Source organism: Polyodon spathula, chromosome 2 (genome assembly GCF_017654505.1).
Source record: "Polyodon spathula isolate WHYD16114869_AA chromosome 2, ASM1765450v1, whole genome shotgun sequence".
NCBI classification, from domain to species: Eukaryota; Metazoa; Chordata; class Actinopteri; order Acipenseriformes; family Polyodontidae; genus Polyodon; species Polyodon spathula.
Window position 1 is genome coordinate 72446466 of NC_054535.1, and position 14592 is coordinate 72461057.

The window sequence follows — 14592 nt, forward strand, 5'->3', positions numbered from 1 at the left end:
GGCGACCGGGATATCGCTGCAAAGTGCAGCACCGTTTCTTTGTAGTTTTTGTTACTGTTTTATTTTCCCTGTTTCTTTGTGCCTTCTGTTTTGAATTATTGTTTCGAAGCACCTGCAAGGGCGCCGGTATTGTGTACCATCGCTTGGTATGCCCGTGGTTCTGTTTACCATCGTTGGTAAATCAGACCCACAGCGCCATCTGCGGGACTAAAGAAAAAACAGCACCCTGAAATAAAACTGGGCACCTGTGCGGTGTTGCCAAATTCACCTGTCTGTCTCCTGTGTCAGTGAATTACCCACCACCCTTCCACATATAATATATATATATATATATATATATATATATATATATATATATAGCTTTTTTTTTCAGTAAGTCAGTTTTAGTTCCTGCTCCGAGAGGCTTTAATGTACACGTACTTAATAATTAAATATAATTTTAACATACTCTTGTTAGTGATCCAAAGATCATTTATTTTATAAAACCAATGGTTTGTTGTCAACTGTAAAATGGCAAGAATAGAAGCAGCAATCTCATTGGCTGCCAAGTGTTCCATCCTGTGCAGATAACCAATTCACCTTGGGAGGGGTGGGGTAGAGTGGAGGTGCCCTTTTAGAAGCGCAATAGCACACTACTGGTTGTTCAAATATGGCTAAGCCTAAAAAAGATTAAAAAAACACAGTGGTTGCGGATATTGAACAATGTTCGTACACCCTGCCCTATGACACTGCTTTAACCTTCAAATGTTGTCAAAACTGCTGTGATTACTTCTTGGCTTTATTACTATGTTTCTTAGAAACAGATGCCAAAAAATCTCATAATAAAAATGTGTTTACCAAAATAATAAAACAAACTTTAAAGGCATTGTTTTGTAGTCTTGTCAGAATTCAGGGGTTGTTTCATTGTTTATTATGAATTGTTGCTTGGCAACAATTATAGCAATGGGAAAACGGATTGCACCCTTAAAAATGATTTAAAAAGGTCTCACAATATTTATTACATTTTAAATACTTTTTAAACTTGCTAGAACTTTCTTCATCACAAGATACTGAAATTGGGTGCTGCCTATAGAGGTTGTTTGTCTATATTTGAACAGAAAAAGTCTTCTGGTATTACTATCTACAGTAAATTTCACTTGCTATGCTCGGAGCAGTCCCTGCTGGTATTAATCTGTACTGCAATACTGTAAAATACACAAGTCAACTTTTATTTAATCATACAGTAATATGTAAAGTAGGAGAACAAATTAAAAGGGACCTTTGAAATGTAACGTGCATGGGGATCCTAAATGTGACAGTACATTAACATAATTAGGACCATCAAATGACCTGTTAATAAACCACAATAAAACAAATTATCTATTTTAAAACGTGTAACACATGGTGAGACTCTTACAAAAATCAGTTTGTTCCCCTTCCCTTGTTATAAAATCCTTTAAAAAGTATCTCAAAGAAACAGCACAAATGGACACACTGATACATTTTATTATGTTATGACAGTATTTTTACAGATCATAGTAATGAAAAAAGAAATTACAAGCATGATTTCAGCCCTGTCCTCATATCTCGTCCTCCTCCTCAATTTTTGGAAGAAACTGTTCAATCTTGAAATGTAATGCTTCGCTGGTTGCACTGCAAATGATTGCTCTCTCAATAAATGGGCCTGTAAACAGATTAGAAGAAACTGTAAATCTAAAGGGTGTGTTAAAGGTTCATAATCCACAATGAATTGACTGAATTAACTACACTGTCCCCTTCAACATACAGAGAATCATTCTCAATTTAACTTGTAAACATGTATTAATACAGATGTGATTTAGGATATAATACAGGCCACATAAATATATGCTGTCTCGTTTAGCCTTAGTTTGATTTATTATTTCCATTAGCAGTGAGTTCTGGTTTGAAATTGTGTTCTAAAATGTTACTTCACTGGTACAATGTTTCAGTTTTTAAAGACACTCTCATACCTATCAGAGTCGTTACAATACAGTACCCTTTACCAATGTATTGTTCTGACCTAGCACCCATCTTTTGGAGGAAAATAAATTACAAGAACCAGAATTTAGACATACAGCACACTCTGTAAAGAAGAAAACCAGGCTGTGACTGTATATGAGAGACTAAAACCACATTACAGTAATTCAGTACACGTCAGTATGTTTTCATTACATGGGAATTGGCGAATTCATTGCATGTTTGGATAAGAAATGGTCTATTTGTGGCAATTAATTACAGTACCTCCTCTGATTTCAAGCTTTTGTTCATTAGGTTTATAATGATCAACTTGCTATTTTTTTTTGTTTGTTTTCGGTTCAATGAACAGCCTAATGTTTTGCTTTTATAATTACTATAAAACTCTAGTTTCTCAAAGCTCTTTTAGAATTACAAAGCAGAAATAATCCATGTCAGGCATTTACTTAGGGGGTTATACTGTAAGCAGTATATAGTTGTTCTGTCAATAATAATTTGGAGTAACAAGCAAATTAGGTTTCCTAGAAGTAATGCTTTGATACAAAAAAATAAATAAATAAAACTTACAACCTTAAGCAAAATATAGTCAACAGTTCATGTGAATCTGTAAGCTCTCTCAATAAGGACTGGGAACTTGTGGTACCAATATAATCTGCTGGATGTTTACTTTTCTAAACTAAATAAATAAGAGATACAGCCGTATATTTAGTAACTTGTATTCATATTGTAGGCTTTGTTTAATGATCTCAGAGCCTGGCTGTAATGCAGTCAGATCTGTAGCAATGCAGAACACCCAGATGGAATTGATTTCAAGTTACATAAAACAAAATAACATATTAAAAATACATATTAAAATGATCTTGTAAAATATTTTAATAACATGATGAAACATTATGAAAGGAAACAATAATTGTAACAGTTATTATCATAGCAATATAAGGTTATCTTACCCAAGTTCAAAGGCCTGTGTGAGCATACATCCTTGATGATTGTGTCCAGGTTGTCAATTATCTGTTCTTTAGGCATATCCAACTGCAAGAAACAAATAGACCATATAACATTTAATTAAAACCAAAACTAATAATGCACCATTAGTTTAAAACAGCAATGAAATGTCAAACAAAAAACAATGCCATGGCTTTTGGTGTTTTTATTCATCTTTTCTTTTTTTTACACCAAAGGGATGTTTGCAACATGCAATAAAACAGATGTCATATCCCTTCAGTCTCTCACTCCAACTGGGAATCTGCAAAAAAGTGTTCTCCCCACAAGTGGCATGAGACTTTCTCAACCCTGAATCAGAGACAAGCTTAGCAAAAAATAAAAAATAAAATAAATAAAAAAACACTAATTATGTTGATTACTTTTCACGTTGTTTGTTTCCAAAGACGTATGTCTTTGTGTGCAGTGTTCAGCGGATTGTAATGATGGGGAAGATTCAATCTCTGATTAAACTTGCCCAACAACTACATCTCCCTGTTACAAATTGACCAATCAGTAGCATTTGCTAGTTATGCATCAATTTTCAACATCACTTGCGGTAAAGCTTTTAAAATCACCCAATGTGCAGAGGTTGGTTGCCATTGATTGGTACTCAATGGTATAAATGAGGGAAATGCAACTTTTATTGTGAAATTAACGCATTTTAAATTGTCATTGTAATACGCTGACAAAAACCTCTTAAAAGGGAATTACTAAAAAAAATAATCCAAGCACTTGACAGCCAGAATATTTGCTAACTTACTGAATCACTTTTAGGATTTTGTAAGAGTAGTACTATGTAAAGATATATTTTTGTACACTTAAGACGCTAATACCATTATAGATATTTGTCACAAGCATACTTATTTTGCTGAAACACTACCAAAAAAACCCTCAAATTCATAATACTTTCAGAAAAATGTTCAGTGGCAAAAATGCTAAGTATTTTGTCCCACAGAACAATGACAATTACCAGACATGCAAGATTTCTAGGTTTTGGTATACTTTTACATACTGGGAAACTCTTTGATATGGCAGGGATTCTATTTTATAAGTAAATATTGCATTAAATAATAACAAATACATAATAATAAAAAAAGCTAAATTTGAACATTGTACAAATCTAAAGCAATACAACAGTCTATAAACAAAAATTAACATGTCCTATGCATTAATTCAATGTTCTGTGCTTTACAAGTTAAAAACTACCTAAAAAAAGCTCTAGTTTACACATTTCACATCTCAATGAAATCTCTTAGATTTGGCCTCAATTATGCTGATTGAAGGAAGGGAAGGAATTGATTTCTTCTTCAATGACTTGTTGAAAGTACAGCATAGGCTTGCACCAGTCAGGACGAGCCAGTGAAATGTCAGCTCTTCAGCACACCACCAGAAAAATCAGCAGAATTATGAAGCACAATATCAATATCTTGAATTGACTATTCATTTCACACAGTTCACATATCTTAGTTAAAAAAATAAAATGAATGGATCAGTCATTCTACATACTTTTCCCTTTTTTTTTAGCCCATAACATATTCCTAAAAAATGTCCTGACTTCTTTCCATTTATCATTTTAAGTTGAGTTTCACTGATCCCTGCTGCCACTCCTAGTCCAATTTCCTCTTGTGTAAATATCTACTGCTACTGTGTGCTCTCTGCCTCAGTGGCTAGTTTCACTCAAGGCTGCTGTGTCCCCTGCTGCTTGATTTGATTGCAGCTTGTGCCACTCATGTTCCCAGTGGTGTGCTCTCTGCTGCTTGCTGCTCTCCAATGCTGTGTTGCACATGTTATTCCCCGTTATATAATACACAGGGTGGAAGGTTCAAGATCTTTTGTACCATAATTACTAGGTACCAGTCAAGAACATCCTTTAAATTTAATGTTCTATCACAATGCAGTGAAGCATTAAATAGCATCCTGCCGCTTTTAAAAAGTAACTGGGGCCGAAGATAAAATCCCCTTTCAGCAGTAAATCAGACAGGGCAGTGACAATTCCTGTGAGATTACATTTTTTTCTATTTAAATATTATGATTCTTTAAAAACTATTGCAAAGTCAATCACACAGTGTACAGCAAAGTATATAGCTGTTTCTGAAACACTTAACATGAAGTGAAAAAATACTTTCTAGCACTTAGAAACCATTCATACCAACACAATAATAACCTTCCATAAACAACATATCAATCCACTGTAAACGGTACAGGTTTACTGAGAAACACTAGATGCTGGTTTCCTTTATTAAAATACTCAGATTTCAACTGTCTCCAGTGGGTCATTTTTATTGAGGTCTGTCACCCCCTAAAAAGATTTTCCGACTTACATGATTGACCTAAATATTTCACTTTTGAACAGAAAACAAAATGGACAATAATGTAAAACCAAAAACACTAAACAAATAAAGGTTTTCCCTCCAATTTACTAAATTTCCCTCCATCCTGTAAAAGTTACCATTATATTTACAAAAACATGTATTGAAGACTTCTCTTATACTCACATTTATAACACTCATTAGCATTTATCTTCAGGTAACAAAAAAGAGCAGCCTACGGTAGGTTGAAACACAATGTCTGCAGTTAGTGAATATAGAAAAGACCATTCTGTTTCTGTTTGGTCTCCCTCATTGTCTGTTCAGCAGTTCTGCAGGAGACATGGCCTGCCTCTCCGTATCACGGTCTTTGTTTTTGGTCTTACAGCAGATGGAGTATAAAAGTAGTGCACAAATAGTAAGGTAAAATGCGACCACCAGCCATATGACAGAGCCAAACAGAGCAAAGCACACAAGCTCGCCATCCATTTGATCAGTCCATCAGTTACAAACTCTTGAAAGCTTCTGAGGTGCGAAAGATGATGATCACATTTTAAAATCACAGACAACAGGTTTTCCATAAAGTCACAAAAGGCTTCTGATTGAGTGTGAGAAGCACCAGGTGATACAGGGCTCTTGGCATTAATCACACTTCAGTTGACTCAATAGAAGGCTTAGGCAAACAGATAAACCATCACCTGATGTTGTTTTGAAAGCAGTCAGTCCAGTGGTGACAACTGTTGTCACTCCGATATAGGGACAAATTGGAGGTTTTTAGTCACTGAAAATTAAACAGCCTCAAACACCAACTATTTACTGTACACTGTAACAGTACACTGTTAATTTTAAAGACACAAAGAAAATGTACAATGGCATCTTCTTTTACAACACGTTACCGGCAGCTCCCCCCACCCCATTCAGGAAATCACAATCTAAACCTACCGTAGCCACTTTTGTCAGAACATAGCAATCTTTCTCCACCAGGTATTCATGGCCAGTCTTAAACAGCTCAAGCATTTTAGGAATGTTTGTTCCAACAGAACCTGGAATACAAGGATTAAATACTTTTATCCACAATACAGTGCAGGCTTGTTTTTATTTTGCACTGAATAATAATGAGCAAATATAAAATGTCTACACTCTAAATGTCAACAAATAGAGTTAATGCATTCCTTAAAAATCTTTACTGCATTTTATCTCAATATCGGGAAGGATTCCCAGCCCTTGGCAGTTAACCCTAGAGCACCCTGCAGGGATGGAAATAAGACTCCTCCTATTGCATAGTAGTTTCTCCCATTCCAGGTTTTACTATGAGCCTGATTAGCCACAGTGTGTAGGTGACCAGCTCGGGTGTGTCTTATTAAAACCAGGGATGCATTAAACTGCTATGTAATGCGAGTCGTATTTCTAAACCTGCCATGCTATACAGGACCATATTGTTCAAATACACCCACCTCTCTTGCTCTTAGGAAATTTTTTTCTGAGCTTGTTTTTTAGGGTTGACAGTCTGGGGAGAATGTCTGGCACTGCCACATAAAAATCTGCTTGAATTTCATCATCCAAAATCTGGAAAGCAGATAAAAGTAATAAAACTGGGCTAGGGGAACATGGTCACTGAAGTACTGATCTAACTGGATATCAAAGTCTGGAAAGAAGCCCTCTCCATTATTGTATATATTTACTTTGTATAAACACAAAACGTACTTGACTTAAACTGAACAACAATAATGACTACAATGTTAACAGGTATAATTTCCTTTTGAAGGATTCATGTTTTCCACAAGTCTCTTTAGTTTCATACTACAGTATAATCCATATAATCACAGTTTTAAAAATCATTCAGCATGTATGCATGTAACTGTTTCGAGTGCTACAGTGTACAGTTTAATTGCTTTAGAGCACACATACCTTTTGCACAAGTTCAGCTCCACCTACGAAAGCAGCTCCATTCTCCTTGGCTACTTTAGCATCTTCTGCATTCTGGTTAGAAAGACATTAAGTACCAATTATTTACTTTAAGAAGACTGAGAGAACACATGTTTTGGATGACTAAAGTGTTATTGTTCATTTACATGGGTGAAGAAACAGTTTGTCATGGTAACAATATTTGATCCAATAAGAACTGCCCAGTTCCTTAAGCTGCAGATGTTACTCCCCCAAGCCTCTAGTAAAGTGGGCATTTCAATATTTAGTTCTGTATTTGCTGTGTATTAAACACAAAATTGTCTGTGTCTATTTGTGTCAGAGCAGAGATAAACCATGTCTCTTGCACACCGATTTTTGTCGGACAAAAAATTAGCACACAAAAGAGTGTAAAAGCACCTCTCTATCTGTTCCTGTTCTAGTAACTTACTTGCTGATAAACACAAAAGGAAAGTCGCTCTATCAGTTGGTATTCCAGCACTGTTTCGACCCCAACATCATAGTAGACATAGCTTGAATTTATAAAGTCTTTGGAATTTATTGTATAAACTCTAGGACACACACGGGTCAAAATGTAAAAGGCTAAACAGTACATGCTTGGATTTAACAGCAGATGTGTCACACACTAGAAAACGTACAGGCTAATGTGGACATTGTTAATTTACAGGTTAATGGATAAACTGATCCAATAAGAACTGTTCAGTTCCTTAAGCTACAGAGGTTATTCCCCAAAACCTTGAGTACAGTGGCAATGTCAATATTTAAACGGTTACAGTAGCGGTAACACTGTTTTGTGTTCAACAAAAAAGACACTGAAAACAAGGAATTGTGCTGCTTCATTTCTTTTACTGGAAAGGAGGGAGGTGCCTGGTTCAACATTTTCCTTTAATTTTGTTAATTAAAATCCTTAATTCTGTGTATATCCCTACCGAGAATCTTGTAAAACTCACTAAACTGTGGATCCCATTACTGTACACAGCATAACTGATGAAGGATCTTATATTGTATATTTCATGAAGCACTTTAACAGGGATCAGTTTTTTGGGAAATAATATAAAGCTATGCTGAAAAGTAAGTATTAGTCGAGTATTCTTGCCAAATTATATGGAAGATAGATGATGATTTCAAGCTAACATCCAACAGTAATTAAATGCCATTAAGTAATTTTGTCTTCTAATTTGCATTCAACTTACCTCTGTAAATACTACAACTTTATTCACTTCTGTCTTGAAAGAATGTGGTAAGTGAACCGTACTGACAAACGGGTCAACCTTTTTCTAAGAAAGGAAAGAAGAATATGTTCAGTGTTTAATATTGTTACTGTTTGTCAGAAGGTGCAACCCACCAGGTTAGAAAGTGTACAAATGTGGGTTTATTTTCCACTAAACTAGAACATGGTTTTTATTCAATTCCATAAGTTCTGCAACACATTTAGCAACGTTAAGGATTTCCGATTTCCTGCAGGGCTGATGTGATGTAATTCAGTTTAAATATTTGGTTACAGACCATTCATAATTACAGATTCTAAATAAAAACCTGTTGACTATAAGACGATGCAATTAAATTGACAGTCACAGAAAAAAAGTGGTGTACCCTTCATTTTGAACCCAGGGATGGAAATAAGATTCCCACTTCAGAGTAGTTTGATCCATTCCTGGACTTAATATGAGTTTAATAAGAGTTTGTTACGTATACACAGTGGCTAATCAAGCTCATAACGAGTGTTATTTCCATCCCTCTAGAGAGTACACAACATACAATACGGACATAAATGACCAGTATTGCCACACAGAATCTTGCACAATAACATAGTTAAAATTATTTGACCACTTGTTCCCTATAATGATGATTGTTTTAAGACACAGGGTTAAATTATCAATGCTGATTACTACAAAATGTCATTACCACAATATTTTCAAACATCAAAAACACATCTATAAAAACTACCAAATCAGTGTAGGCTCAAGAGGCATGATGTACTTGGAATGAAATGAGAGGAAAGATAAAAGCATCTGAAGTATCTTTGGCTTCTGGCTTAATTATTCTTCACTGTATTTATATAAGGATTGCGTCTGGAGAATGGCAGAACTAGGTTACATTCTGTCAATGGAAGTTTATTATCTAACCATCTTGAAACAAGTTTAATCCAGACACATGATATTATGACAGTAGAAAAAATAAAATAGAAATTATGTTGGCACAGTAAAAGTCAGAGAACACTTTTACTGGACAACACCTGTAATGAAACTTTAGAGAGATTCATAGAATGACATTTAGCAACACTATTAATATATCCCTACAAATATTATGTGTGTGTTTTTTTTTTGCTTGAAAAGTTTTCTTAGCATTGAAAATTTAAAGTCTGCATTTTATATAGTGTGTGATATTATCAGTTGAAATAGCGGCAGATGAAAATTGACAAGAACATACCACCCCTCAGTGTGTAAACATGACGTAAAATGGAAATGTGAAAAACAATGTGGCACTGAAACGGTTAATGTTCATTAGACACCACCTGTAATGCTACCTTTTTTTTAAGAATCATAGAATACACTGTGACAAAAATACAAAGAATCTTGGTTGCAAATTGTAAAGAGTTCTTTGGACGGGCTGGCCCAACAGTTCTTTCCATGGGTCGGGAAGTCGGTCAGTCCGGAAGGCGGCGAGACTCCGTTGCAAGAACGTATTGACCCGGAAGGGAAACAGTGTAGCAGCCACAGACTGTAAAGGCAGCTGCATTCGTTTACCAAAGGGTAATGAGTAACATGCGCATATAAGGGGGACGGAGAATCGTAATCTGTTCCTTCGTATTGGTTTGTAGTGAGTAAGAACCGAGAAGGACAGTAAAAGTAAATAAACTGCTGATATTGTGAGTGTTGTGTTTTGTTTCTTTGTAATTGTCTCGTCTTGTATGTTACCAGACAGTTAACACAGTTCCGGAGCTGTCGCCAGGGGTCAGCACCAAACCGGACAACACTGTACCTTTCTCACAAATATAAAACTGTATCAACCCACCACAAGCACTACTGCACTCTCCCAGGACCGGTGACCGTGTTTGTATTATTGTGGGACAGATATTTGTTTATTATTTGGGACTGTCTGTTCTTGTTATATACACAGGGTAAGGCAAAGATAGTTAGCAGCTGATTATGTGGTGCTAGGTGGAGGCAAACAGACATCAGATTTTGTCCTGTGCAGTAATTTTAGTACTAAGTTTTACAGTGAGTTTTTACTGAGTTTTTACAGCCAATATTTGGGGACTGGCCTCATTATCATTTTAACCGAAGAGCTTCTTAAGACGGGGCAAAGGTCTGCTTTCGTGATCTATGCAAACTTACTCCGAGCAGGTCATTTCAAAGAGTAACACTCTCTGGACTGTATTTATTATACTATACTCTCCAAAAAATGTGTTGGCCTTAGGTAAGAGAGACGGAAATTGTTAAAATAAATAAATAAAAATTTAATTTTGAAAATAAATTAAGAAAACAGGTTAATAAGAAATTATGAAACTAAAGTTTGGCAAGGTTTTTACCAAAAAAAAAAAAAAAAAAGCAGTTTTTTGGAAAGTAAAAATGTTATTGGAAAAGTTGTATATATAAAAAAGAAAACTGTCATACAAATCTATTTTTTTCACAGCAACAATAATGTTAACTGTGTTCCATATGGTAAAGACACAGCTCATTCAATATAATTTCTTGTGGTGGGATGTTTACTATAATAGAAATAATGAATGCTTATTTTATTATTGAACAACCACAGAAAAAGTATGGGCAGTAGGTATTCCACATTAAAGGAAAGTCAGTTTCTCTTGATTGGCAAAACCTTTCTGCCTCACATTTTTCATGGATTGGCGAGCACTAACTAAATCGCACCAGCGTCCAGCCTTTGCGCTGTTCATAAATCACAACATGGGAGATATGGCAGGATGCAACGCAAGCGCTCTTGAGTTTGCACACTGCCTTCTGTTTTTTTTTTTTTTTTTTTTTTTTTTTTTTTTTAGTGTTCATCAAAATTAGGTCCCCTATGTCAAAGCATGAAATCTGTATCACTGATATGGTCAGAGTTTCAAGCAATGTGGAAGTGAAAATGTTACTTTTCACTGATAAACACCTGTAATGGAACTTCAGAAATAAAATCAAAGAATACAGTTGTTTACCAAAAACTCAAAGTACTGTCTCTATGCAGCTGTAACTTCAAAAGTCACATGGCCTCAGTGATCAGAGGGAGGAAATCAGAAGGTACAGATAGTTCTGAAAACACAAACCTTTTTCTCCAGCTTCATATCAAGCTTCAAGTCAATGTAAAGAGGCTGCTTTGGGTAGGTAAAGTCTAACTGTTGGAACTTCTTCAGCATTCCGATTGCTGTCTCTGCATCATAGACAGGCTTTGGGTAAAATCGTGTTATATACACATCATCTATAGGTTCCCATGCAGTCAGTCCAAAGGGTTTATGTCGATTGGTGTCATCTATCTTTCTCTCCTTCATCACCTTCTCCTTTTCATCTTTTTGTTCCTTCTGTTCTTTTTTCACAGCTCTGATGTGGAAGGGAAAAATATAAAAAAAAAAAAAAAAAAAAAAAAAAAAAACCAAAACGTTATGTCCTCTTTATTTTCTATTTACTAAAATATTCATCAAAGATGCAAAACTAAGATTCCACAACTCGTCCTGCCAAGCTGTAACCTTAAAGTATACCCCAAGTCTGCCTGTATTTATTCATTGGTCCCAATACTTGTTGGAGGGAAGGTTGTACTGTAATGCATATAAATACTCTGCATTGTAACTCTCGACTGTACAACAGTTATTTATTTATAAAATGTTGAGCTATCCAAATCAAATTAAAAATACTTACTTTACTGCAGCAAACTGACGGAAGGGAACTTGTTTAGGTACAATCTGAGAAACATTTGTGGAACTATGGCCGTTACTGATGAGCAAAGATTTGTGACAGGCAATTAAAACTATAGAGAAAAAAAAAAGAAACATGACAGATACAGCAGAAAACGGTACTACCTGTACCTCTACTGCTGTGTTAGAACAAACTTGTTAAGAGTTGTAACTAAATGATCAGGTAGCCACAACCAGTCCCATGTTAAACCCCTCCATAGTCACCTTTACCATTTCCTGCATCAATTGAGTAACCGATATAGTTTTTACAGACTCAAATCACACAGTAGCAAGAGCTAAACGGATTGCACAGATTGTTGGCATCTGATAAGACTTGTCAGAGAGGCTGTTCTTCTTAGGACTCGGTCAGGTTAAGTGAATATCTTCCCTATTGGTTTTCTCAGAACCGGTCACTACAGTCAGCATATCAATCAATCAATCAATATTTATTTTATACAGCGCCTTCCATAGTGGACCGCTATCACAAAGCGCTTTACAAGATAGTGTGGAACAATGCATAATACATTAAATACAAGTCTAGGATGTGAATTCTAAACACTGTGGATGTGTGTGTCAAGCAGAATTAAACGAATACGATGGAGTGAAAAACCTGAAATAGCAATTTAGACAACAGCTAACAACAGATACCAGGCTTAGAGAGCATTCAAAGCAAGAGAGAACAAGTGGGTCTTGAGAGTTGATTTGAGTATAGGATTTCAAGACGGCTATACAGCTAGACATGCATGTTAAACGAATACTACACGTTGGTTAATGCTGCTCAGTTTTTTGAGGCATGGAGCTTAAATAAAACATTTCGGGTTTTTTTTTTTTTTTTTTTTTTTTTTTTTCTAAACCTAAAGTACAGTTGTGGCTTCAGCACAAACTTGTCTGAGGTCAGTCGCAAGTAAAAGTGCAGTTACGATATACATTTATTATGTACAAGATTCCACAACCACGGATAATCGTCTAATGTACTTGAACTTAAAAGTTACTTGTCAAATGAGAACATGCATAAGCTTCTCCGACAGGATATAGCCACGAGTTTCAAAAATGGAAAATGTCATTGCCGCTCTTCTGTTAAGACGCGTATGTAATGTCTACGTATGTCTATATGTCCAATAAACACAAAAATATATGTTTATTTAATCTGTTTTGAACTGACCTCTGCGGAAACTCCTCGTGCAAGCTGCCATGTTTACATGTATGGTGTATCACTTCAAGCGGTTCGTACAGTAACCAGAAACCCTCATTGCCAGTTCCTACCAAAGTTCCTGTGTTCACTGACTGGATTGTTGTGTGAGTTGTGAGTGTAAATGTAAATAAACAGACGTGAAGAATGTTTAAGGCGTTTTATTATTCTCCTCAGTTTATAGAAGGTGTTTGAAATCATACACGGTTTGCAGGTGCTTGCAGTGTACGAATTCTAAATGAAAAGTTGAACGTCCATTTAAATGAGTATGGAAAATTAGGATATACAATAATTATCACTAGACAATAACATGTTATCAAACTAAATGCTATACAACTGAATGGGATAGGTTATCGAAAACATTTACTGTATAGCAACTAAACAATAAGTAAACTACTCAGTTATTTAATCTGGGGTCATGTAAAGTTTAAAGCTATTTTTATTCCTTTTTAAGTAACTGATGTTTTTTACTTTGAGGGAGAACAATGTGATAATGATGATTTGGAGTTAATGGCTTTGAGAGTCTAGCCCAAATCATGGATTTTTCTATTTATCTTAAACTATGTGGGCTTTTTCTGGGGAACTTAGTTGAGTTGAGTTTGGGATAGGACCATGCATAAGACTTTACATAAAAATAAATAAATAAGAAGAAGAATTCATAACAGGTTTGTGCATCTGTCTGAAACTGGGTACACTACACCATTATAATGGAAGGAAGGTTTGTCTGGGAGGCCTATAGCACTTGTATGGCTTATGATTGTATAGTGGGTCAACTCGTATTTGATCAAATTTTACTTTTACAAATTTGTGCTAAAATAATGCAAACACATTTATTTCTGAAGTGATGTTTTTGTGGCAGCTGTATAGAAGTAGAAATGAACAACCCTACACATGGGGTTAATGGGGATAATGTCTTTCATTTATGTAAATAGCCCACATGTGTTCTACAGAGTTTTAAGGCTAGGCAGCTTTCAATCAATTTTCTACCAATTATTTAAGACTTCTAGTTTAACGGGTCCCATCCAACTTGTTGCTTCAGTAGTTTTAAGAAAAACTTACCTGATGTTTCAATGGCCTTTGATCATAACAACCAAGCGGTTCATAATACTGTACTGTGGCATTTTGTTAGTTCTGTTTTCTGCAACAATACAATATTATGGCCTAGAATTAGCGGCATTTATTTATTTACTTATTTATTTGTTTAGATTTCTTATGCTTTTTAACTGGCACAATGCTGTCATAGTGGCACTGATAATACAACTGAATGGGTCAGCAAGGGATACCGGTAACTCAAGGGTTTAAACAACACCGTGCTTTGACTAATACTTCGA

General features: G+C 35.4%; 1 protein-coding gene across 1 annotated transcript; it reads right to left on the reverse strand.

The window, feature by feature from the left end:
• Positions 1-1469: 1469 nt before the first annotated feature.
• On the reverse strand, positions 1470-13300 carry mrpl1 (mitochondrial ribosomal protein L1). The gene is made up of 9 exons (XM_041228481.1): positions 13235-13300; positions 12038-12146; positions 11452-11722; positions 8381-8464; positions 7173-7244; positions 6719-6830; positions 6207-6307; positions 2925-3006; positions 1470-1663 (listed from the first exon to the last, which is right to left on the reverse strand). Exons 1-9 carry the CDS (start codon positions 13263-13265, stop codon positions 1560-1562), a joined length of 966 nt encoding a protein of 321 aa, XP_041084415.1. The 5' UTR covers positions 13266-13300; the 3' UTR covers positions 1470-1559.
• Positions 13301-14592: the final 1292 nt, after the last annotated feature.